Source organism: Chelon labrosus, assembly GCF_963514085.1.
Source record: "Chelon labrosus genome assembly, chromosome: 4".
NCBI classification, from domain to species: Eukaryota; Metazoa; Chordata; class Actinopteri; order Mugiliformes; family Mugilidae; genus Chelon; species Chelon labrosus.
The window spans coordinates 10,840,965-10,866,342 of record NC_140340.1 but is presented as its reverse complement, the minus strand read 5'-3'; the positions used below and the strand labels follow the sequence as shown (position 1 = coordinate 10,866,342).

The 25,378-nt window shown below is 39.6% G+C and overlaps 3 protein-coding genes across 7 annotated transcripts; all 3 read right to left on the bottom strand.

Annotated features, from left to right (window-relative positions):
* Positions 1-438: 438 nt before the first annotated feature.
* On the bottom strand, positions 439-10,821 carry LOC311486302 (aminoacylase-1-like). Of its 2 annotated transcripts, XM_084542107.1 has the most exons (15): positions 10,766-10,821; positions 10,325-10,471; positions 8,809-8,873; positions 8,621-8,725; positions 8,433-8,527; positions 8,170-8,246; positions 6,963-7,052; positions 6,100-6,156; positions 5,907-5,980; positions 5,761-5,810; positions 4,680-4,824; positions 4,497-4,565; positions 4,340-4,419; positions 3,643-3,703; positions 439-3,501 (listed from the first exon to the last, which is right to left on the bottom strand). In XM_084542107.1, exons 2-15 carry the CDS (start codon positions 10,449-10,451, stop codon positions 3,337-3,339), a joined length of 1,260 nt encoding a protein of 419 aa, XP_084398233.1. In that variant the 5' UTR covers positions 10,452-10,471; positions 10,766-10,821; the 3' UTR covers positions 439-3,336. The 2 variants fall into 2 exon arrangements, with proteins under 2 accessions (XP_084398233.1, XP_084398234.1); XM_084542108.1 differs by lacking the exon at positions 10,766-10,821 and having other exon boundaries at positions 10,325-10,709.
* Positions 10,822-12,971: 2,150 nt separating this feature from the next.
* Positions 12,972-18,540, bottom strand: abhd14a (abhydrolase domain containing 14A). Of its 4 annotated transcripts, XM_084543966.1 has the most exons (6): positions 18,270-18,540; positions 18,062-18,195; positions 16,564-16,844; positions 16,219-16,334; positions 15,307-15,542; positions 12,972-13,953 (listed from the first exon to the last, which is right to left on the bottom strand). In XM_084543966.1, the coding sequence occupies exons 3-6, from the start codon at positions 16,824-16,826 to the stop codon at positions 13,771-13,773; spliced, it is 798 nt and encodes a 265-aa protein (XP_084400092.1). In that variant the 5' UTR covers positions 16,827-16,844; positions 18,062-18,195; positions 18,270-18,540; the 3' UTR covers positions 12,972-13,770. The 4 variants fall into 4 exon arrangements, with proteins under 4 accessions (XP_084400092.1, XP_084400091.1, XP_084400090.1 ...); XM_084543965.1 differs by having other exon boundaries at positions 18,062-18,540; XM_084543964.1 differs by lacking the exon at positions 18,062-18,195.
* A 433-nt stretch (positions 18,541-18,973) lies between these two features.
* hyal2b (hyaluronidase 2b) lies at positions 18,974-23,818 on the bottom strand. The gene is made up of 4 exons (XM_084542802.1): positions 23,582-23,818; positions 22,044-23,026; positions 21,488-21,577; positions 18,974-21,385 (listed from the first exon to the last, which is right to left on the bottom strand). Exons 2-4 carry the CDS (start codon positions 23,010-23,012, stop codon positions 20,996-20,998), a joined length of 1,449 nt encoding a protein of 482 aa, XP_084398928.1. The 5' UTR covers positions 23,013-23,026; positions 23,582-23,818; the 3' UTR covers positions 18,974-20,995.
* Positions 23,819-25,378: the final 1,560 nt, after the last annotated feature.

The window sequence follows — 25,378 nt, the reverse complement described above, 5'->3', positions numbered from 1 at the left end:
GCCAGGTCAACACCTTGTGCTGTTTTTCATGTTTTTTGAGTTGTTCCTAAACCGTTTTTGTGTGGGTGCCTGTGTCAGGCTGCATCCTGCTGGGGATGGCGGCTGCCATCAAGGAGTGTCATTGCTATGGGGTGGGGGGGCCTGGTCTGGTCTAGGTGGGTGGCACATGTCTAAGTAACATCCACGTGAATGAAAGGCAGGTCCAAAAGTTTCTCAGTGGAACATTGTGTTGTCACAAGATGGTCAATGTTATTTACTTCTCCTGTCAGTGGTTTTAATGATGTGGCTGATCGGTGTATGTCAATGAGAGGGCCATGTTTATGTATCTCTCTGGTCTGACTTGTGTACATCGACTGTTAGTAGTGAATAGAAGTTAGAGCACTGAAAGGAGTCACTGAGGTCAACATTCAGATAATACCATTGAACTTGTTGGTTTAATACCGTGACATTACCGTAATAGACAAGAGGTTGTGATGCTCGGACATTGTGATCTCTCACAGAAAGAAGTCTGCTAACAAGATTAAGTAACGCATACTCTATGTGAGCAAAAAAATTTGAAAATATGTAGAAAAAGTCATGACAATATGAATCTTTTTACATTATTTTACAGCATATTCCAGTATAGTCACCACATATATTTGTTTGAATACATTATTTCACTCTTAAATTTAAAGATGGATCTCTCGCAACTGCCAGCCCTTTACATGGAAAATCACAGCATGTGAGGCAACAGATTTTATCTCAGAAACTACCTTAAAAATGAAGGATATAAGAAAAAACTAACCAACATCAGACTGTGCATTTTTCCCAAATGAATTATATTCTGCATCTGTATTATTTGGGGATAAACAACATAAATTTCTTAAGCTACAGTTGAAATACAATCATAAAAATAAATAAATAAAATGTGCAGATCACTTACTGTAGAACTGCAGTCTCACAAACTATAATTAATCCTCATTCAAGGGAGAATCTTGCGGCCATTACAAGAGGGTTTGGCTGTAATTAACATCAGAGGAGAGTACTAGTTTCATGGCAGGAGAGCACGGTAGAGCAATCAGCCATTCAGCTGGAAGAGTTACACTATGTATGTCCTTTTGTGCACTGCAGCATCTGTGAATATTAACAGCCCTCCCAAAGAAACCATGGAAGTGAGACTTGACACTGGATTCAGACTGTTGTCTATGCGTACATGGATCTCTTTCACGACATTGCTTACAAGCATTAGTGGTAAAAGTCAGTTCCACAATTATAATTTGTCTTTGAGAGCTTTTTGTGTATTGTAATGCTAATCCTGAAAGAGCACAGCTGGGTGTGTTGAGAGGCTTGAATCTTCCCCTCAACCCTGCTCCAGTTGCTGTATCTGAGCCAGTCTTCTGAACAAGTGTACATTTTTATATCCAGAGATACAAATGACTAATTTTGGCCTTTAAACAGTGGAGATGTTTGTGCCCATCTGTACAGTTTAAATGCTTCCCTGAAATTAACTAGGAAGCGTGTCTCAGATAAACTGTTTAACAGCATCACCTATGTTTCTCCACAGCCAGGCAGTCAGATGCTCGACAGCTGACCCGACAGGATGGCTGCACCTATTCCTGCCCCCTCTGGGAGGAAGGATGTGGGTTCAGCTTTTATTCGTCTCCCTGACGGCCCAATGTGCTAATGCTGCTGTCATGTCCTGGGGAGAGAGAAGACTAATTACTGACTGCACGGTCTTCCTGCCTGTCCCCCTCGGAGAAACCGTACGCTGTTAATTGGATGACAGCTCCAAAGAGAGCTGAACTGTGGATGAGGCCGACCTTTACCTCATGTAAACAGCATTATAAATCACAATAAATTTTTAATTCCTCGTTTCTCTTATTACGGAACCACTTCACAATGCCCTTGCTAACAACAAAATCTGCTGAATACTTGTAAATTACCTCTTACTTAGGTGATCCACCTTAAGAACACTGTTAAGCAGTGACTAGGAAGGCCGGTTTTACATTTAGTCTCATAGTCTTACAGAATTTAACCTGTTATTCTTTGGTGTTTTCTCTCTGAAAGCATAAAATCCTAAAAAACATTAGATATTAAACTGAGACTCTACTGCCATGATCATAATCTTACTTTAGATTGTTCGTATGCTAAGATTTTCCAATAGCCACTTCCAAAACCTGCAGATGAGGCTGTTGGGAATGTCATGAATCTAATACAAATTAAATTATTGACCCAACAATGGTTTGGTACAAGAGATTCATCAACATTTTACTTTAGTGCATGAGGTTGTTGTTGCCATTTCATTTAGTACAACTACAGTAAAGTACAGTAGTAACTAAAGTTAGGTTCATGGTGGCTCAACATCACCAAACTCATAGTGAGACCAAATGCACAGTTTAATAGGAACCGTCCCAGTAATCACAATATTTCAGTCTGGGCCAACCAACCAACACCTCCTCCCCAAAGACACATCGTTAGTGCAGCTTACTTTATAATGTTGCATTTGGTTTCTTTTCATTAATTTTTGAAATACTACCCACAGTTCTCACCGCCTGCACCAAAGTGCCTTTGGAACATAATGCTGAAATACAGTGGGGAGTGTAGAGGCCGGACGCTCCATCAATTTTCATAAAATGGAGTACATAATGGTAATTTTGGGGTGCACTTGGTAATAACCTGAAGGTTGCGCTGATGGATTGAGTGTTTCATTAATGTTGTTATGGTAAATTTTTATTGCCGTGTCCATTATGCAAATGGTTGGTTGGAGGTTAAATGTCTTTGCCGCAGGCAGTCGGGAATCTTCCTCCACAACACGGCTCCGATTCTGCTTTCTCATTCATAGGTTTCTTTTATAAATGGCGTGTCAGAGCAGCATCGGGCACAGAAAATACGACCACGAGAGTAATGAACAAATATATTTATTCAATGCTAGTTTATTAAATAAGATTCTATCTCTGTAAGCATCAATTTAAAATTAAGCTTAATTTAAAAACGGGTGATTAGGTGAAACTTGAGCTCATCAGTCAGATTCACACTCACTTTTTAGTAAGTACTTTTTTCCGTGCTAATGAAAGCCACCAGGTGATATTCCCTTAAGACTGTTACGACTGCATACACACAAGTACACTCGATCAATGGTACACACATACAGGAAGTGTGCAGTACTGAGTAATGCAAAGCTTACGGTGCCAATATCCTGAGAATCATAAAAAATTAACAGTACCAAAGGCTAGGTGCTCAGTTTGGCTTAATGATAGACACGTTGTTACTCTTTGGTAATCTCCGCAGAATCCTCAAGTTGAATAACCAACTCATCAGTGAAATGTGTTTTAAAGAGGATTACAAATGAGGGCTTGTCTAAGCCTCGTCGGGGAAGGCAGGAACGCTGGCAAGAGCCGGGATGAGCTTCTCGTACACGCTGATGCCTTTCAGGAAGACTTGCTCGTTCAGATACTCGTTGTGATCGTGCAGCAAGATTGGCGTTCGGTTCATTGGGGAAAAGCCAATGGCGGGGATGCCCACCTAGATTTATTGGACAAACAGAACTTAAGACACAGCAGCTGCTTTCCAACAGTGGTGTCAAATCTCGTGTAAATGAGAAGTTAATCACAGAAGGAAATTTCCTCATTGCTCCTTTTTGGCATAGCCGGCTGCTATACTCACCGCTCGGATGAAACGGCTATCTGTAGCAGCTGGAAAGATCTCCTTTTCCAAAGTCATATTCCTACAGCAGAGACGCTAACATGAGACTTGGCTTACAGGACACAACAACAGTATCTTCATGGTTTTGTCCCCTGAAGTTACCTGGATAAGCATTTTCAAAACATGTCCTGACAATGCTACAGCTAATTACAGATGTTAGAGATGCACAACCAAACGGTCTTTTATATTCCTGGTGAAATACAAACTAAATAAGTAAAGAAATAGAGGCTGCAACGAGTCACTGTGGACAAAGCGGCTCCTTTCAAACACAAGGAATTGTGAGAGCTGTGTGAACATTAGCAGCTAATGTGTGAAGACTCATGGAGGGAATGAATTAAAAGGGTTATATAAGCAGAAATAAAAGAGTATAAAACTCTTACTTTATGATCCACCAATGCAACAGACACATTTTATCCTTGTGAAATCTGGGCACACAATTGCTCATCTAGTGCTGAGGTCTTGTTTCAACAGTACTCAGCAAATTTTAAATGCATGCACACATTGTTTACAGACATCTCCGGTGTTGAATTACAGACAATAGTAGGTGCAGATGTAGATGGAGCTCAAGCAGAGGATTAATTGTTGATGAACTGAAGCTTTTACTTTCTTTTTTTTTTGTAGCGGGTTCAATTAGAAATTGATGCATTAGTCTACTCACATTGCCTTGCAGGCACCACTGAAGGCTTTCCACCAAGGATCGTTTTCTTCTGTTGATGTCACATTCTGGTTCATGTGTTTCTGAAACAGACGGTAGCTAATTTAGTCAGAGAGAACACACTCACAGCAGGTTTATATCAGAGTGTAAATGCACTGACCTGAGCAAATTTATAGGTGACGTCTTCTCCTGCTTCCTTACACCACTGCTTGATCTGTCGTTCAAACTCCTGGTAATAATTTATTGATGTAGAGTCAACATTGAGCTCGTCACTGCGTCTCATCATGCGACTACATCAGCAGATTACACGGACACTTGAACACAAACGTGCACGTTACCGCACCTGTAGATTGACTGTGGGCGGTATTCTGAGGTCAAAGCTGACGTCCATTTCAGGCGGGATGACATTGTAGGACACGCCCCCTTTGACCATGGTCATATTCACCGTGGTGACGTCTCCGAGTGTGAAACACTCGTTGGTGTTGAGCCTGGAATACGCACACAAGGTAGTGATGAATCCAAAGTAGAACTGTATTGTTGAGTTCTACTTCTGATATTGCAGCTTAGTACTAACTTTTGGTTGCAACTATGTGGGGCACAAACACTACACATAATCAAACCACCTGACATTTTCTTTTAAATGACCCGAGCCTGAATTCATATTTTACTAATATCTTCATTAAAAGTTTCCAGGAGATGTAATTATTGTTCTAGTAATTATATTGAAAGTACAGGCAATGATTTAAAACTGGCATATTTAATATGTGTAGTATAACACTGAAGGCAAAAATGAGTAAATAATTAATGTACTTTTCTTTTTTTTGTCTTTTTTCCTATATTCCTCTTTTCCCTTGCACACATATATCTTCTTCCACACCCTCACACATACCACACACGACCACGAGCAAGACCTCCTATTTTTCTAGTACGCAGTTCAGATCTGTAACAGATCAATTGATGAACTAAACTTGTCAGCTGAGTTCATAATTTCCTTGAAAGTTTCCTGTAAAGACCTGCGTGACCCTAAATGAACGCGGAACAGCAGCCCCGTTTCATGGGAGCCACTCGCTCTCCAAACGAGCTCGAGCACAGGTGGAAGATTATTGCCACAACAGTGTCGTCCATTAATCAGAGCTGCTTGCATTCTTCGGCTCTGAACACGAATTAGCCACTTTATTTTCTGTACAGATGGTTCATTAAAACATGTTAGTAGCATTGGTGTTGGAGGCATCAGCCACAAACAGCAAGTTAATTAAACCCTTCCCGCACAGTCAGAAAGGTTTAACGTTTACAGGCGTTGCGAGCAGCTTCTGACATGCTGTGTATTGTTGCATGAAAACATGCACCATAAACTAACTACAAAGCAGTGTACTAATGACAAAACCAGTATATCCACATAGAATATATAGTGACGTCCATCTCACCTTTGTCTCTCCTTCTCTCTAAAGTCCAGAAAGGAGTTTATAACTTGCCGCTGTAACAAAGCAAAACGACAAGGGTTGTCAGTGACACCTTCTATCAGTCCTTGTAACAGCGGGTTGTCTTTTGGTAACCTGACATCGACACTTACCAGCTTCTCAGCAGCTGTATTCTCCACAAACCGAGACCCGTGACCTGGACTGCCTGGGCAGTGGACCGTAATCCCTGAAAAAGCAGAAGCCACCCTGCTTTATTCAACATCATCCATCAGAGTGTGAGTGTCAAACTCCTCAATGCTGATGAGAAGTATGGGAGGCCTCATATTCATTGTGTTTTACACTTACACCAGGGGTTCCTTTCTCCATAAAACACGGTGAAGGCCTCGTCAGGATTTGCCAGACCTACAGAACCCACAAAATAAAACACTCTTGAAGACAACTATGGAGAAGGACCGATTGTAAAGAAAAAGGGACGGAAGTTCTTTAATTCATGCATCTGGTCATTTTATTTTGGCGGTTAGACTTTAATAATCTCTCTGACATCAGATCAAATTGTCTCAGTCCAGGAGTTCAGAATCTTTCATTGGTCAGGCTGTAACTTATTAGGAGAAATACACAAATAATCCTTCAATACAAAGATAATGTATGCAAGCTTCACCGATTAAAAAAATAAGATATTATTCGTAAAAATTATTCCAGAGCAGGAAGTAAACTGCCCCCCAAGTTTGAGTCTGCCTGGAAATCTTTGTTACGGTATATCTCTCTCGTGTGCAAACAGATGCACAAATGCAATGCTTGCAAATTATCTTCATGTTTTTAAATGCCATCATCCAGCCTTATTAGTCTGTATTCAACACGCAAACCCACAGAAAAAGTGATAATGTCTGACAAGAGCTTTGAACGAGGCGGAAGCAAAGGATGCTACAATAACAGCATCACGTACCAAAATAAAAAAAAAAGAGTTTTCTTTTTTAAATCATCACCCTGTTGAAAAAGTTTCTTTGTAGTCAGTTTGCTCAGGGGAGAGCACAAGCCTTGTTGCTATGGTTACCTGCAGATTAATCCTGTAGCTTGCACAATTATTTAGTAGTTATTTTTAACTGGAACTGTTTGGTGATGCCTTTTATGAGGCAGTTTTACTCAGGAATCGACTGAGGGACTTTCACCCGCTAACTTTTGAAATATGTTGTCAACGGTTATTTATTTACCTTCATCGAGAGCAAAGCCAATGTTTAATTTCTGAAACTCTGGGTGCGTCACAAACGTTTCCATTCCCTTGTGACCTCCAACTTCCTCATCTGAAAAGAAAACACATACATCTTTCATTAGTAAAGTCACATCATCACTTCTCAAACTTCTCATACCTGGCGACCGCGCTCAGCTGCTAACAACCCCTTTCTTTCCACATCCACGCAGAGGAGTTTAATAATTACGGCTGATCCGACCTCTGCTCAGGCTGAACCTTTGTGGCGTAACACTGACAATGATGCAAAGTCAGCACACTCTATGAAATAGAGCTTGTTCTCCAAAACCCTACCGGCACTGGACCGTTTTTTTCCCTGTTTGCTGAATGGAGCGTTGTTTCAGTTCAATTTATGCAGACTTGAATCAAAGCCTTTTGTGTGGTAAATAGACAAAATGCCGCATGCACCATCAGCCTCAGAAAACAATACAGACTATCACACGCACACTGAACGAGGCTTGCAGCGAGTGGCTCAGTCTGAACGGAGAAGGTCCCGTTGTTGCTCCCTTTACCAGTTTGCTCCTCTCCACCACCTACTGCTGCTTTAATTATCAGCTAACGACGATTAAATGCCACGGCACTACACTTGGACAACGGCAATGCAGCCGCTGACAGGGGTCTAATTTGTCACTTCTGCTGAAGCCTGAACAACAAATTCAAGCATGCAATTCCTGCCCTGATGCAATCTCAATCTGCCACTGGCAAACAGCCGGTCAAGGCTCTACATCGAGTCGGGCAATGTGAAATAATAACTGACAAGTTGAAACATTGCAATGTGTTTTAAACTTGTTTTATACGTTTTATTGCCATGTTTAGCACCTCATCATACTAAAGTCTACAGACCACTGTTAACATCTTGTGCACTGGAAGCAGGGGTGCAGTACGTGTCCCTCCCTCCTCGTCAGTAATGACATTTAGGTTGGTGGTATGTGTCTAAGTAATATCCGTATGCCAGAACTAAAAGGTTTCCCAGCAGAACATTGTATTGTAATGAGATTATCACATCACCTGTCAGTGGTTTTAATGTTGAGGCCGATCGGTGTGTTTCTTTAACCGAAATCCCCACACCTCACGTTGCTTATTGTAGCTTGCTATCCTACCTTTTCACGGTCTTCCAGACTAACCGAACCACGGTAAGTGCCGACACTTGCATGAACTGTGACACATCTTACCAGGAACAAACATCAAATGCACAGTGCGCATCGGTTTCAGTCCCTCTGCCTTCAGTCTTCTGACCGCCTGGATGTACCTACGGAGAACAAAAGCAGACACAGCAGATATGTGACAGAAACAGGAACTGGAGTGTGAACTGACTGTATGCAGGTTGAGTGAGTGGGGTGTTAAAGCAGCACATGAATAACAAGTGTGGATCACAACAACACTAGAGCACAAGTCCTGTTTAATAAAACAAGTTATCAAGGCAGTTTATACCCACTGTATAGTTACACATTTCATGTCCTGTGTTCCTCGGGCATAAATGTTGCCCTCTGCATCTTTGAAAGCACTGAAAGCATCGTATTTCCAATGATCCTGGAGAAGAGATTGATATCAAATCCGTTTTTTTCACGTCTGTGAGCGGTAATAACAGGATTACAACGCCGTAAACAGAGGCAGGCGGCATACCTGGAAGACAGGCACAACATCTGTGTGGGAATTCAGTAAGACGGATTTTAACGTGGGCTTCGTCCCTTCCCACGTCATGATCGACACGACCCTGCCCGGGCAAACCTAACAAGAGACAGACAGGAACACTTTTTGACAACGTGTGCCGGGTCCTTGTCAACGACTGCTGTCTACATGGATTATATTACCTCAATCTTTTTCATGGGTAGCTGAAGCTCCTCCGCTATTCTGTCCAGGAATCTAAGAGCAGCATCTATAAATGAATAAACAGATAGCAGAAAAGTCTGTTTAAAAATTAATGAACGAGAATGAATTCTTTGTCATAACTCCTGCTGCTGGTAGTCGTGGTGGTGCTGCTGGACTTTGGTATGATCAGAGAGAACCAAGACAGAAAATGGAAGCTTGCACTTATCACTTATGCATTTTTCCAGTTTTATGTAAGCATGAGGAGCCAGCCATGACAGGAAAGTAGTCTAAAAGTTTGACGCAGTCCCTCCCGGATGCAATGTCTTTTACTAGTTGTTCAAATGATATACTTCCAAACTGAGGGTGCAAGCTAAAAATGAACCTTAACGAGGGCCACATGTTTTTACTACGCGGGATCAAAAACAAGCTGTGACCAGTGAACTGAGAAACATGAGCAACGGCTGAGCTTTCTTTTGAAGACCACAACATTTAATGTGTAACTGATGCAGATAAGAACCGGACTTTGATAAAAGACAGAATATAAAGTTAGATCATTCACGCAGGTAAATCACAGCTAGCACGATTACTTTAAAGCTCACTTAAGGTCCATTTTATCAAACACACTTACTTGCCAGTTCATTAGGCACACTAATGAACGCCGTTATAAGTCCAGCACTAAATCTTATCTTCTTAATTGTTATACTGTTCCATTTATGTTGATACAGCATGAGAAAGCTGGTAAATCAACTGTATTAGCATTTTGTAGGATGTAGTTTGTGGTGCTGTTAAATTGGATTGAAATAAAAAATAAAGTGTTTCTGTTACTTCACATCCAAAACTTGCATTTAATGCATACCAGGCTTAGCGATTGACGTGCCAGGTAGAACTCGAGTTTTATTACACTAATTAAGCTCTAAGTGTCAGTGGGTGAAGTAAATAACACTGTCCGTCTGGCAGCAGTCATCCCCAGCAGGATGCAGCCTGACACAGACACACACACTAAAAACGGTTTAGGAACAACTAAAAAAAAAACATGAAAAACTAGATCCCAAACTGATCAAGTATCTGTGGGATGATCCACAGAGGCCCCTCCCCTCAACCCATAGGACCCAAATACCCCCACTAACAACATCCTCTTTCCAGACACCACAGGACACCCTCAGAAGGTCCATGTCCATTCTCTGATGAGTCACAACTGTTTTGGAGGGAGACTTACACAATACTGGAAGGTGGTCATAAAATCAGTGCATTTTAATATAATAGTCCTCCATTAAATCTGAGCCTCATGACTGTTATAATGTTCAGTTTATGCTGAAACGGCATAAGAAAGGAGGTGATTCAACTGTTTCAACACTTTGCATGACGTAGTTTGTGAAGTTGTCAAACAAGTTTATGTTATTCAGTCCACTCCACTGAATAAATAATACAAACACGTGTCAGTACAATACACCACAGTTATATAGTAACATGTAACATCTCCATATGATATGGGTTTATGTGTGGGTACTAGGATCTCACCGTAGTCGGGTTCTGGGTGGACAGTTTTGAGACGCAGGTAGTCTCTGAAGAGACTCACAGAGGGGTCCTCTCCCTCAGGATGGCTCTGTCCTCCTCCAGCACCTGGACCATCTTTGTCAGGCAGCATGGTGCGATGTTATGTCTGTCCTGGGGACATTGCGGAGGACACGGTTAAGAGTCAAGCACTCCAGGGAACGTGTGCGTAACATGTAATCGCTGAGTCCCTTCTCTGGCACACAGACAGATGCATGATTTGCTCTGGATCCGGTTAAAGCTGGAACCAGTTAACTACCTGCAGCGAGAGAGATGCGGCGCTAAACCGAAGCTATCTTAAACTGCTACTAACCGAGGCTGGAGGCAGTCAGGTCAGATTACAGGACGCCATATAACCTATATTTATTTATTACGCCATCGCTGATTAGCTGGGCTCACAGTACTCACCTTGTGCGTACAACTTGCTGCAGCTCAGTGAAGTCTGGTTAGTCTGGTTGTTTCACTGTGTCAGCTGACCGCTGCTGGGTCCTGTCTACGTCCTTTCAAAATAAAAGTCCTGCCGCTGGATGAACTCGCATTTTTTTTTTTCAGAATTGTAAATAAAAATAAAAATATCCGCAATTTTTCAAGTGGTACTGTCAGATAGTATCAGCTCTGTGGCAACTTCTAGCTCTCCATATAGACTCGCTGCCAAGTAGGACGAAGGGGCTGAGTTCTTGGTTTGTTCTCACGGCAGCCGTAAATCTGGTTACCTAGCAACCACTTCAACTTTTGTTTTTCCCATTGACTGTAGGTTTTTCCCTCCACAGGTTGTTTTAATTGACTGTTCTTCTTCTCTGGTTCTACTTGACTAATAATATATTAATTCGTATTCTTCTCTAAGCTATGATAAACTTGTATAACACAAAATGCAAAAACGTTTTTATTTATTTGTTCGTTTTTATTATGTCTACCAAGATTATTCTTCTTGCAAGGCAGCTTTTGTGTTTTTTGTTTCTAACTTATCTTAATAAGCTATCATAACTTGTTACTGAGAGTTATTTTTTTCATACTGGTTCTTATTAAGTTAATGCTTAAAATTAAGTATCTTGTCCTTTTCCTCCCTTCAAAAGTACAGTGATTACGTATGCCCATGACACACAGTTCAGAGCTGTAAAGTCACAACTATGGCTATAGAGTAAACTGTTCTGTTCATATTTTTCCGATAGTTTTCCGATAGTTCTATTGGCAGATATTTTTTGCATATTTTAAATATAAATATATCCCTCATTTTAAAACTTTTTTACTTTTTAAGCTGAGTTCTTGCTGTGGAACGGTTCAGTCCACATTCACATCATTCATGTCAACAATATTTTCAACCACATGAGTGTGCTATAAGATCATGAAACCCAAACCCAACTGTTGGAAAATTGCGAAAGATAAATGATATCTAATAATGTGAACAAATCAATAAGAGTGATGTTATTACTTGAACTTTTTAATTTATTTTATTATTATTATTATCTCAAGCCAAACATTGTGCAAAATTAAAAGTTTCTAATCAGTTACATTTGCATTAATGTTGTCTCTAAATGATATACAACAGTAATTTGAAAAAAAAAAAATGTGTAAAATCCAGATCTAAATTTAATATACACTCACTTGTCAGTTCATTAGTTACACTAGTGAAAACAAATGCATGTTTCTATTATTCTATTATTTCGGCAACCCCACTGTAGTCAGTGGGCTGGACTAAATAACAGAGACACTTTAGTGTTTCATTCAGTACAGTTTAACAGCTCCACAAACTACATTTTCCAAAATCAGAACTGTTCTTCCTGTTCTATTTCAGTAATCATCACTGTTTTATTTTAAGTGTCTAATTGTTTCATGTAAAAAATAATTGTGCAAATATCCCTAAAGTCCTCCTCTCACTTTATTTATCTGTTTTTTTTAACATGTCATAGCTACAGTCCTTGAGATTAAGACGTCAAATTCCTCAATAAATGTTAAAAGTTTCAAAGTGCCACTAGATGTCTCACTACTGATGTCAGATGTCTCTTCTGAGGCACCTCTTGTGACAGAAAGGCAAAGAATAGTCTAAAACGGACATATATAAAGTGCAACTTAAGCTTTCCGACAGCCAGCATCAGCTGTGCACGAGCACTTTCACACTTCATCTCCTTCTTAAACTTAATCTTATCTCCGCACTGACAATATTTATTTTAGAGGCCTGCACAAAACTCAGATTTGTGTTACCGCAACATGGCTTCTACACATACATAAACAGGATCACATCGCTGACTAACCACATGCCGATCGCAAATTGCTCAGCATGTAAATGCAAGGTCTGAACAGAGCCTTAAGTCTTAGAGCAGCCTGTGGAAAAACTGTAAATTGGGAATTCTTTATGTGCATAATGTAGCAATAGCACAGTGTAAGTGCTGCCTTCAAAATGCGACTTAAAAATAAATGCACACACTTGCAGGTTCTAATATAGTAATTATGTATGCATGGATTTAAAAAAGTTAATACATATTTTTCCAAAGTGCACTTTTTGCACTACAGTGACTTATTAACCATAAAACCGTAGCACAAATGAAGCGCTATGATCCTGCAGTAAAATAATTCCCAGAAAGCAAGTTTTGTAAACAGCATTAGTTCAGTTCCCCAACACGTCAACTGAAACATACAAAACACCCATTTTTTGTTTTTATTTTAAGCAATGCACACATCTTTAAGTTTTCTTTCGCATGATTGTCCAAACTTATTGCAAATATATTACAATGAACTTTATCAGCACTATATACAGACATGTGTTTTGTTTTGCTTTTTAAATCATTTTTATATGACCTGTACTCTTTTATACACTTTTTTAATTTTTTTTTTATTACAGCATGTATCAGTTGTTTGTTGAGAACAGTACATGTTCGTTGGAAGCTGGAATGGTTACCAGATCTTAAAATACAAGTCTCTCAAATGTGAAACTAAGTAAAAGCTCTTAAATACAAGTAACTGCTTGTATATTTACAGTTACCTACATGTCACCTAATAAATGGCAACACAAACACATTCCATGTTTGTACATGCAATGAGGAACACGTGATGAAACGCATGGAACAAAATTCACCAGGATGCATGTCTGATGCTATCCATTTCACAACAAGCAGAACTAGTCACGATGACACATTGAAAAAAATAATACATTCAAAACAGCAACATCTGAAGTAAAGTACTATTAACGGTAAGACTTTACAAGTAGCTTTTCAAACCAAGCCAAGTGATCTTTCTTCACACTAAACCATTAAACTTCCAACAGCCAACATCAGTTGTGCACAAGCTCTTTCACATTTCCTTTCTTACTTAACTGTAATCTCATCTTCGCCCTGCACAAAACTCAGGACAAGTGTTCCCTTTTCATTTTAATCTTGGCCTCCTTTAGTTTCCCTCTTGTCTACTGCCTCTTACACATCTCACTTGAGCTTGCTGAGAAACTCGATCAGTCCTTGGTGAAATTCTCTGGGTTTGTCCATGTAGCAAGCGTGACGAGCTCCTTCTAACTTTAGCACGGAGTGATTTGGAAGCTGTATGAGGTTCTTGTGGGACTGGGCGCCCAAGTTTGTGTCGAGGGCACCATACACGATCAGGGTTGGAGTCTGAAAAACACACAGGTGAGAAGTCAGGGAGGGAGACGTATTCAAGCCGGTGTCAACAGTAAGTGTGAAGGTGCCCACAACTTTTTGACGTACTGTGGGGTACAATGTAACAATACTCACAGCAGCAACAAAAATATGTCAAAAAAGGGTACACACATCATAACAAGATACCTAAATGTTAGTGGGAGTACATTAGGCTTTTGATACAGCTTATTAGTAGCAATTTTGCTTTAATATCTGATCCACACATAATCAGCTGGGATGGTGATGGCAGTAATCATCTTCCATTACTACATTATCCCGAGACCCAGTGTCTCATAGAGGGGGCTTGTCTCAAATTTCATTACATCGGCTATTGTGTTTGAAACAAAAGACACACCAGTGTAATTTGTGATTAGACCGTTAACGCACAACTAACGGTACAATTCTGTTGTGTCTGTTTCAGAGGTGTCAAGTAACGAAGTACAAATACTTCGTTACTGTACTTAAGTAGATTTTTCAGGTATCTGTACTTTACTTGACTATTTCTTTTTCTGACGACTTTTTACTTTTACTCCCTACATTTCTACACAAATATCTGTACTTTCTACTCCTTACATTTGAAAAACAAGCTCGTTACTTTTTTAACCTCCACGTAAAAGACGTGGCATGATCGGACATGACTAGAGCATCGGACTAGAGAAGGAAAGTCGACGATGCGCTTCCTGTGTTGTTCTTCTACTGTTTTGAACAGGCAGCCTGTTGGTTAGTTTGAGCTCTGCTGCCACCTAGTGACTGGAGGCGTGTTTATCGTTCAAGCATCAATAAAGACAGTAATACTGAAAGTCCACCTGACTCCACTATTTGAGAACTACTGGTCTAATGTGAAACAAACAAATTCAGGTATGGTGTGGTTTCTGTTGCTATCATTAGCTTTTTGAGGATTTTTTGGAAGCTAGTTTACAACATTAGCAATGCTATGGAAACACACCTTTTGATAGTTTATAGCTAACACTAGCTAGCGGTTTAAAAACAACAACCCAATAACCCTCAATTTATTATTAAAAATTATTCAGATGTTCATGCAGGACATCTGGTCAATTCAGTCTAGATTATTCTGCTAGAACTTTTTCATTTTGCAAAATTAACGGATGAATTGTTTCATTAATGGCAAAATCATTTTATACTTTTACTTAAGTACATTTCAGAGCCTGTACTTTCTTACTTTTACTTGAGTAAAGGAGTTGAATCAGTACTTTTACTTTTACCAGAGTATTTTTTTACACAAGTATCCGTACTTTTACTTAAGTACAGAATGTGAGTACTTTTGACACCTCTGGTCTGTTTTTACATATTACATATAATCACGCTCACCTTAATATTTTGGTATTGCTGTGGAGAGTAACTCCGGGTACCGACTGGTGCTATGGGAATAAAGCCGTGTAGCTGAGCGCTGTTCTTCACGAGGAAGGGGATGGAGTAATGGCCACTCATGGAGGGGCTCAAAAGCACAGCTGCCCTGACACCCAAAGACTCCATGAACCTGGAAAGGAGGTCCACCCGATTCTGGTCAGTCTTTAGAGCCTCTGAGTCTGGTGATTTTCCATATCCTACAAAAAGAAGAAGAAGAAGAAGAAGAAGAAGAAGTACATATATTCACAATTGTAAGAATATTTATTTTTTTATAAATTAGTAACACATAGGCCAGGGTCTGTCCAGTCCACGTGCAGGTAAAAATATTTTCCACCACAAGAGTGTGCTATAACTTCATGGAACCCAAACTTACAAATAAAAGCATATCTTGTAATATTTTATACCCGTACGATATTGTTTTTGTAACAAATGCAGTAGCCTACTGTTTATTTTATAATGAATGTCAGACTTTAATGATTTTATAATTATTTATTATTTATAATTATTAATTATATCAAGGCAAATGTGCAAAATGAAAGGTTTTAAAACGTTTACATTTGTATTTTGATGTACTGACACCTGTTTCCATTACTTTGACAGCCCATTTTAGTCAGTGGGCTCGGCTTAATAACTGAAAGTCGTCTGTGTTTAATTTAATCCAGGTCAACAGCACCACACACTACATCCTCCACATTATCATATAATTGATTTGCCACCTTTCGTACTATTTCAAAATACACTGAACATTATAACAGCCATGAAGCTAAGATTTTGTGCAGGACTGTTATATTAGAATGCATATGTTTGAGGGTATATTATCATTATTGACACCAACCTTAGTGCTTAATAAGTGTAATAAGACTCAGGTTCTACCTGGCAGGTCCATCGCTAAGGCCTGGTATCCATTAATTGCCAGCAGGGCCATTGTACCGAGTTCTTCCCAAGTTTTGGATGTGAAGGCTTGGCCGTGCAGAAGGACCACTTGCAACCTGCAAGAAGAGGTCATTTGGATTTTAGAACTAGCACAGGTAAGTCCACAAATGTTAGAAAAGACTGCCTCCTGTGTTTGTATGCACTTTCTAAACCGTTGTAATTTACTATCCTCACTATATGGCATGCTCACTCTATTCGTAAACTGGTTTACAGATAATGATTACAAAGACAAAGCATGTTCTCTGCTCAGGTGTGTTAAACAGGTTTTTCCACCTGTCAGCTCACCTTGGCAGTATCTGCCGCCCGGCTCCATCTACAGGTAAAGCCTCTCGGAAGAACAGTGGAGGGTCCCCGGGTAGCTGTCCGGTGCGAATAGACACGTTAATGGTTGGGAGCGGAGCGGGAGGGGTGACCATCAGCCCCATTCTTTGGGCCTCAAGAGACGGCTCCATGCTGCCCTGTCGAATGGATGGCAGCAGCAGGTACAGCAGTAAGGTGGCCAACAACACCAGGCCCAGGACAACAAGACGATTACGCAAGAAATTCATTTCATCAAGATGAGTGATCTGGAAAAAGTGGTGGACAGTGCATTGTTATTGATGCTGTAATACAACACTTAAAGTTTGTCAGTTTGACGTTCCCATATATAGACACCGCTGTGGCTCAACCTCTGCCTCTGGTTTTACAATCTTGAAGATGCACGTAAGGTATTGTTTTTTATGAAAACACATACATATGTACATACATACACAAAGATCCTGAAACAGCCCAGTCACCCCGGACACTCTCTCTTCTCTCTACTGCCATCAGGCCGGCGTTTCCGATGCCTGAGGACAAAGACTGAGAGGCTGAAGAAGAGTTTCTATCCCCATGCCATCCGCCTGCTCAACTCTGAGCCTTAACTGGACTTAAATATCACTGCACTTTATTCATGAAGCTGCTAACACTGTAAATTGATGTACATATACAACCCCCCCCCCCCCCAAGTTTACCAGTCTATATTATTATTTTATTTTTATTTTTATTTTTTATTCTTATATTTAATTCTCTATTGGTGTACATTACACTTATATTGCTTACCTTGTGTGCATACTACTGTTTACTGTAGTACTATATTTCTTTCTTTTTATTTCTTTTTACTACAGGCTGCAGGTACAACAACACATTTCACTGTACATTGTACTATGTATAACTGTGCATGTGACAAATAAAAAAATCTATCTATCTATCTATCTATGTTGGCAGAAAATCCCCATGAGATTCAGCTTGTAATTAAAACTATGAAGCCCGTATTGCTGTGCAGCTCTACCTTAATACAGTGGGCTGCCATACATTAAACTCTGTGTGTGGACTGTAGAAAAAAAATATTTGCAGTTTAGTTTTTGGCAAATAAAGTAAATCATTCAAAATTGTTGGGTACTATTTAAATAATTTGATTTCTGATGAATTACTCCTGATCACTTGAATTAAAAGAAAGCACATTAACGTTAGGTGCTTAATACTTTTTAACAGGGTACATATGGATTTACAGGGTGACAGAATAAATGGAGAAACTCAACAAAAAATATTCAGTAAAGGTAAAGTTACCCCTCCAGGATAAAGGACGTCACGTGTGCAACAATGCAAGGCACAAACATGACCCACATAATTTAGCCAAAATATGCAATAATGCTAACATTAGCTAGTTGAGTCGCTCTGGTACAAGCTACATTTCCTGACAGCTGGATGCTTTTAAGAGGCAAGGTGCATTATACAGCAGTAACAGAGGGGGGGGGAAACATACCGACGCAGGAGACAGTTAAAGACGTTCAGAGACAGAAGGACGAGGCTTTCTTCGTTATCATGTCTTCTGCATAGCTGGCTGCTCTGAGACTTCGGGTCGATGCTGGTTGGCGGCAGCTAATTTAGCTTTTCAAACTGAGAGGAAGATTTGTGCTTAAAGCCAGATATAATTTTTTTTCTCCCCCCCACAAAAAAATAACTGTCCGTACCTTGAATGGGAGGTTGCCCATTAATCGAAAGCAGACTTGGTATTTATTGGCGAGCAACAAAATCGAGAAGCGTAAATATATTTTAGAGGATAAATGTCTTGTATGGATTAAAATCTATCCTCGGTCCGTGTACAGTCAGGTGGTCTAACTGCCTGTTTGACATCGGAGGACATTACGAGCTGCACATAACAACACTGAGCTGCATGCGTCATTTCCTGCCGAGACCGCCGGTGAAAATCATAGACTATGATGAAAATAGATAGATAGATAGATAGATAGATAGATAGATAGATAGATTTCATGTACAGTATATAGTGAGATATATCTTAAAGTATATTTAGTAGTTATTTTAATCCACTCTGCAACCTTTTATTTATCCGAGGTAAATATATATGATTTTTATTTCAGAATAAACAAGATGTCGACATTTTTAACAAACCTTCCCCTGTAACTAAAGTCAAACATTTTGTTATAATATTTACTAAGATGATGTAACAATTTCAAAACTGCATCTGTACTTGTTTTCATGTACGTTCATCATGATTTGGTTCATTTAAAGTCCCGGCCCTTTAATATTTACCTGCTTTGCAAAAAGATTTTCTCAGTATCTTTAGGTAAAAAAAAAATAAATAAATAAAATAAATACACATTCAAGAAATGACTTAAAAATATATTTTTAATAATGAAATTATTAAAAACTTCAAATGTGTTAAAAACCACAACCCTTCATTAAGATTCAATGACACCATTTGCGCAAAATAAGGCTTTGAAATTTCTTATAAGGCTAATTAAGACTGAAACAAAGCTGCCTCCGGTGGAGTGTTTGATCTAAAGAAAGTTGAGAAACGAACAAAGTCAATTTATAGGTAACTAAATATTTTAGGTGTGTCTTAATCAATACATCTGCTTTTTTATTAAATAATCAGGTGTATTGATTTTACTGATGTGTATAAATGTGCTTTGAAAAGCATTGTGACATAAATTTAACGATACACAGAAGTCCTAAAAGCACTTTCAAATTTCTAACTTTAACAAATGCATTTTAGAAGAGGTTAATGCAACAGGCTGTCTACTTTAAATATACCAATTTATACTTTGATACTACTTTGTAAAATGTTTATTATTATTATTAATGTCTGATTAAGATGTTAAAACTTCTTAATTTTGAGTTGAAAGCCATAGGAGGTGTAACAATCATAGGAGCAACTATTTCTTTTGATTCACAGTGGACCATACACATAAACTAATGTGACATATTACATCAGAAATACCGTACAGTGTGCCTTGAAAGTTTGTGTGTCCCGGAAACATAATTTCACCTCTCACAAGTAGCAACATGTACAGAAGCACAATCCAACTCAACAGAAAAGAAGTTAAAGTGCAAAAATATAAAAATTTGTATCACACATACATGTACTGTACAACATACTATTGCAACTGTACCGGTGCAACTTCCAGTTTTCCAAAAACAAAAACAGCACAACCTACCAACTAACATCACTCATCTTTGGTCACTTAATATAAAAACTACGGTATAAATATGAACCTGCTCAGCAAATGTGCTGGACCTGAAGGTTAACATAAGAGTTGTTGCTATGAACACAGTGCCACCAGCAGGACTGCGGACACAAGCCGCAATGAAAAGTCAAACTGGATACACCAACGAAAACAAGTATCGTGTATAGAAGCAACAAATACTTGATTTCTGAGGCTGATATTGATATTAGATTTTTTTTATTCAGCTAATCATATTTTCAAATACTAGTTAAGGTAAAATAATCCTTTACTTATCTTATAAACATAGTGTTGGCATTTCTGTACTGAAAGGCCCAATATATCAGCAACAAATTTAAATATAATGATAATTTGTTTCCTAGGTTTTTTAAAAAAGGCCAAAGTTACATAATTAGGATGCTGAAAATAAACATTTCTTACACCTCTTGCTTTCACGGTAATATCATTGTAAAATTAGAGGATACTGACAAACTATTAATAAACAAATGTGTTCTGTTGGCATTTAGTGTTCAGGCCACCTTTCTAACGCACCGTCTTCAATGGAAATACTAGTAGGCGTTCTGGAGTTAATATTAGTTTAAAGCACTGAGCTGAAGAAAGGCAACATTTAAGAAAGAGCACTTTGTAACCCTGGGAAGGCACAACTTCGGCGGCTATTTAACAGTTTGAAACATAATGTTGCGTTTAGGCATCAATACTGGATGAGCGAGCTGAATACCTAAAACTATTGTTTTGCTGTGATGCACCAACATCCTCAATGCAGCTGGGCATCAAGAGTACCTTTCCTGCTACTGCTGTTTCTTTAAGCCTTGTGTTGTTCTGTTGCTGTGTCTATCATAAAAAAAATAAATACAAAAATGTTATCATCTTCTCTCTGGTGACACAAATACACTGCAGTCTTGTTAAATGTAGAGTTATTCACCATACTGTAGTTTGTTTGTTTTTTTGGCATAATTTGATAAAAGAGGAAACATTCGTGGACGGATTTTGTTTCCAGGAGATCTATCCAGAGATCTCACATTTCACTTTGTTGCACACAAACGTCAACAACATGGTCTACATATATAAAAATCTCCTGTCACAATAGGAGATCTTTGATCACACATCTGACTACCCGCTGCTCTCAGTTCATCTTTAGTGACTTCATTTCAAAAAGTCTGCGCAGTTTTTTCCTGGAAGAAGAGGTGAATAGTTTGGGCTTCCTGGTTTCCTCAATGTAGCAGACCGAGGAGTCCAAGTGGGAGCAAAAGGCAAAGAGGCCAGGTCCTTAAGACAGAGGAGGCTCTATTCTGCCCTTTTTCTTTCTGAGCACAGCCATCACCGCTGTACCCACTGTAGCATTGGCACTGGAAGTGTGTGTGGAAAACAGCCCGCTCCGCCTTGCCAGGCACTCCTGTAACCTTCAGCCGGCCGCTCTGACTGGTTATCTTGTGCGTGGAGGGGCTGAGATGCAGGTACACGTCGGTGTCTGGTAGTCTGCGGAGACAGCGGCCGTGGGATTTACACAGAATCTGGCTACACTGCTCTGCTGCTGTCGACACGTTGAGCAGGTACCGGCCCAGCGGTCCCTGGAGATAATTGTTTAGAGTGGAGCACCTGGCCTGGAGATTATTCAGGGGGGGGAGAAAAAAAAAGAAGATATTAACCCCAGATCCCTGAACACTAGGCTATTCCACATGAAACAAGCTGAGAATGTCTCTTACACTGCTGCTGGCATAGGAAGTGTCCCCCCAGAAGATAACACCTGCAGCTCCAAGTGCGACACTCTCTCCTATGGTGGAGACCAAATCTGTCTGCAAAAGATTCAGCAAACAGTTCAGCGTGGTTTCATATAATGTTGAAAATGTCATTACACAGACATTTTATTTTAGTACATGTTGATGACATTTCTAACAAAGTATGATAACCTTAATGCAATTCCAGTGATTTACTGACAGCTACCCAGACAAATACACACATATCTCATATCCAGCACTGGTGAGTAGATGTCAAGGGACTGAGGACTTCCATCAGTTGTAATGTGCCAGAGTTTAAACAGTGATTCTCATTTTAGGTGAAAGTAAAGGTGTTGCTCTATGATGATTGTGAGAGGGACATCCCTTTAGGGTGTCATATTAACTGCTAATTAATTTACTGAATAACAAAAAAAAGTATTGACAGATGAACCAGCAGGTAAACAGAGTAAACAAACTCGTGGGACAGCAGATAATAAATGTGTAAACCTCCTTAATGAACTGTTCCTCCCTCTAGACAACTTACCTCGGTTAGGAGGGTCATCTGACTGAGGTAAAAAGGTCGGGTATAAACAAAAACAGGACGCGCTAATCCATCTCCAACAGATGCCAGGCGCATCGCCTCCTTCACCCTGTTTCGGACAAAGAGGCGCCCGTGCTTCGTGGAGCGCAGAGCGGAGCCCATGTATATTGAAGGGAAAAGTGCTGTGCATTCCATCCACAGCCAGTTAAGCTGGTCATTTCGAGTCACCTCCAAAGGCGGACAGCGGCCTGTGTAGCCGTCCAGGCCGCTCTTGTAGTCGTGGTTGTAACAATCTGGAAACAGGTAGAAGCCCCACAGTTGATTGGGCCTCAGACTCTTGGCATGTTTCAGAGTCTCCAACATGAAGGTTTTAGCCGATAGCTCAAACTCTTGTTCTGCAACTTTCCTCCGTTGTTCCGGTGTCCAGTTGGGGTTCTTTTTGGCCAAAATTTCACAGGACTTATTTCGATAGATATCTTTAGCGTCCCAATTTCGGATCCACAATGGGCGCCACTCCTCCCAATCAATAACAGCCAAACCTTTTGCCTGTGGCTCTCGTATGTATTTCTGGAGACCTTCAGGCATATTTTCATAATGCTGACTGAGGCTGGCCAGTTGTGGAAGACCTCCATTCACTGCAGTGCCATCACGCTCATAATAGGGATACAGGCCAAGGCGTTCCTTATAGAAAATTGTGAGATTCTGTCGGACAAAGCCCTCAGTGGGGTATGCTACAATGTCGAACTGCTCCAGAGATAAAGTGACACGGTGTCGCGGCACACAGTCCTGTGTCGGGGCGTTCCAGGCGAGAAGAACTGGCTTCTGGGAATATAATGGCCATCTTGTCTGCTTTACATCTGCCGAACACAAGACTGTCCACGATGTGAGGAGAGTCAGGAGTAAAAAAGGCAGCTGGCCAGCTGTGCTGAAGAGAGAGTGAAACGCAGCCTCCATGGTCACCACTGCTCTCATGTACTCTTCTTTCCCTGGTAAAGACAAGTGAGTTTAGTAAGATTAAAACAAAACGATAACTCCACATATCTTGACTGACAGTTTAAAATGTTTCCAAATATATAAGATATGTAAAAAACAGGAAATCTTCAAGAGTACATAGGGAGTATTTTACATAGCTGTGGTTGTAGTAAAACAGACATACTGAAGATTGAGTTTCAGTGAGCATCTCATAAAAAGGAAGTAAATATAGTTGAGACTAAAGATAACTAGATAACATATCTAATGTACATTATTAGATATGGCTATTATTAGTAGTATAAAGCACCGCAAATAAACTCAACTTCCCCTTTTACAGACGTTTACATAAGTCATTTTACTTTGGTAATCAGTTATGGGAAATTATGTAGAGTTGTAGCAAAAACTACATTTAACAGCTAGCTTCTTTACCTCTAGACTTGTTTTAAACCTCTTTTGCCTACGAGCTAAGTGAACGTGCTAAAGTCACGTTAGCTCCAAGTTTCATTGAAACTGACAACCGTGCTAACTCGGCTAACGTGTTTCTCCTTCGTCTCCGTGTCCAGTCTAACCTGTTCCGTTGAAGCCGAGGGCACGGGTTTACTCCGCTCGTGTAACCGTGGCATAAATCATCCTTCCGCAGCCCTGCCATGTGAGAAATAACAATCATAGTCCGCTCAGTCCATTTTGTCCACTTCCAAGAAGAAGTCCCCACGGTAGGACCGAGAGAAACTGAGGGAGGGGCGAAGATGACGGTAAACGTTGAGCAACAGCAGCCCTCTGCATTTAGCTCTTGAGTAGGGGTAGTTCTGAATGAATTAAATATATATTTTGCCGTTTTTAGTCATTTTTTCCTTGTATAAGATTAGTTCTAACTACAAAGTATTTATTTATTAACATTTGACAATTATTACTATCTCTGGTGACATAATTTTGTGGATAAAAATAAATTCCAGTGAAGCCCACCCCCCCTGACTAAAGACCTGACTAGTCTGTTCTTCGATCTCTGCTGGAGGTAGTTTCATTGATAAGAGCAGATTTTAAACTATGAGTATTGGTTTTGTATTGTTTTAGATGCTTGTGTTTCCTTTTTTTATATCAGAATAACACCCATAACACAATATTTAAATCGAGTTATTGTCGCCTACTATAGTTTACTGATGAAACACACATTTATATATTTTATTCTGTGAGCTTTACTGGCATTTACTGGATGAATTGGGAAGTATTAGGCTACTTAAAATGAATTATACCATCATTTGTATGTTTTAAAACATATATATATATTTAGTTATTAAAAAAAGTATTAGTTTTGTACCTTAAGAACTCAAACAGGCAAACAATACTATAAAATCAACATAATAGTGACTTTATAAATCCATCCCTTTAAGAGGAGTCCCAGATATGTCTCTTACCTGCAGCTTTTTCCTTCCTAACCAAAAAACCGCATACAGGTCAGGCTTCCTACTCCACGATGACAGTCGTTGAGCTCCTTTCAACACAGCGGTAGTTCATTGCTATTTAAATACACAGAAAACTCCTCCTCTCTTTGACCCAAGTTACACACACGTTCGCAAAAGCCCACCATCTGTTGTTGCCTACACTTTTTATTTTGGATAGCAAAGCAGGAATTAGCACCCTCCGCTATTGGCTGGGTCAGGTGTTAAGTTAGCAAGGGTACACACTTGGAACATGCTATAAAAAAAATCCATCATAACAATGTTCTGAGTATCAGAAAATGGAAACTGTGTTTGGCATTATACTTGCAAGCTTGTAATACAAGTAATGTCGTGATAGATGCTTTTCTATAGATGCCTACAGACATGTCAACAGCTGCTTAGTGTAAGTGACAGGGTCCTGCATGGGTCTAAATTATGCACATAAGCCAAAATATGCTTTTTTATTGAATAATTATTGTTTTAACGCATGCATTACAATTTCAAAAGAGCATCTTGTTTATCAGCATGTTACTAAAGAAGTTTGCCATGGTAGTTTTACTCAGATACACATTCAGACTGTGCGACTAACAATCAGTTTAAGATTAGACTGCCATGGCATTTCTGAAACATGTTCAATTTTGAGAAGATGAAATAACTCACACGTTCCTTTTAATAGTAAGGTGAACAGTGGCAGTGTATAATACCTTACTGTGAGATTCCATGTCTAAAAATGTGCAGACTTTTGTCAGCAAAACCACAGGGTGGGAGGTTTGCTGAGTCGATTTTTATTTTATTTTTTAGACCTCAATCCTGCAATTCACCCCGCGGCCTTGTATATTATTTCAACTTTGCAAAAATAAACGAGAAATAATTGCTCTGCCATGTCTCCCCCAGACTCAGCTGAAAGCGATACTTGCCCAGAGGATGAAA

What these genes read in the sequence shown, in the direction of transcription:
- LOC311486302 (XM_084542107.1), bottom strand. Translation starts at nt 10,451, where the DNA reads ATGCTGCCTGACAAAGATGGTCCAGGTGCTGGAGGAGGACAGAGCCAT. An exon ending in GCATTTGATGTTTGTTCCTG is followed by an intron (nt 7,053 to 8,169) that starts GTAAGATGTGTC and finishes TTTTCTTTTCAG; the next exon opens with ATGAGGAAGTTGGAGGTCAC. An exon ending in CGCCCACAGTCAATCTACAG is followed by an intron (nt 4,566 to 4,679) that starts GTGCGGTAACGT and finishes AATTATTACCAG; the next exon opens with GAGTTTGAACGACAGATCAA.
- abhd14a (XM_084543964.1), bottom strand. Translation starts at nt 18,290, where the DNA reads ATGGGCAACCTCCCATTCAAG. An exon ending in TGGGCAACCTCCCATTCAAG is followed by an intron (nt 16,845 to 18,269) that starts GTACGGACAGTT and finishes CACTTTTTCCAG; the next exon opens with ATCACTCATCTTGATGAAAT. An exon ending in CTTAGCGATGGACCTGCCAG is followed by an intron (nt 15,543 to 16,218) that starts GTAGAACCTGAG and finishes TTCTTTTTGTAG; the next exon opens with GATATGGAAAATCACCAGAC.
- hyal2b (XM_084542802.1), bottom strand. Translation starts at nt 23,012, where the DNA reads ATGAGAGCAGTGGTGACCATGGAGGCTGCGTTTCACTCTCTCTTCAGC. An exon ending in AGATGACCCTCCTAACCGAG is followed by an intron (nt 21,578 to 22,043) that starts GTAAGTTGTCTA and finishes AATCTTTTGCAG; the next exon opens with ACAGATTTGGTCTCCACCAT. An exon ending in CTTCCTATGCCAGCAGCAGT is followed by an intron (nt 21,386 to 21,487) that starts GTAAGAGACATT and finishes AATAATCTCCAG; the next exon opens with GCCAGGTGCTCCACTCTAAA.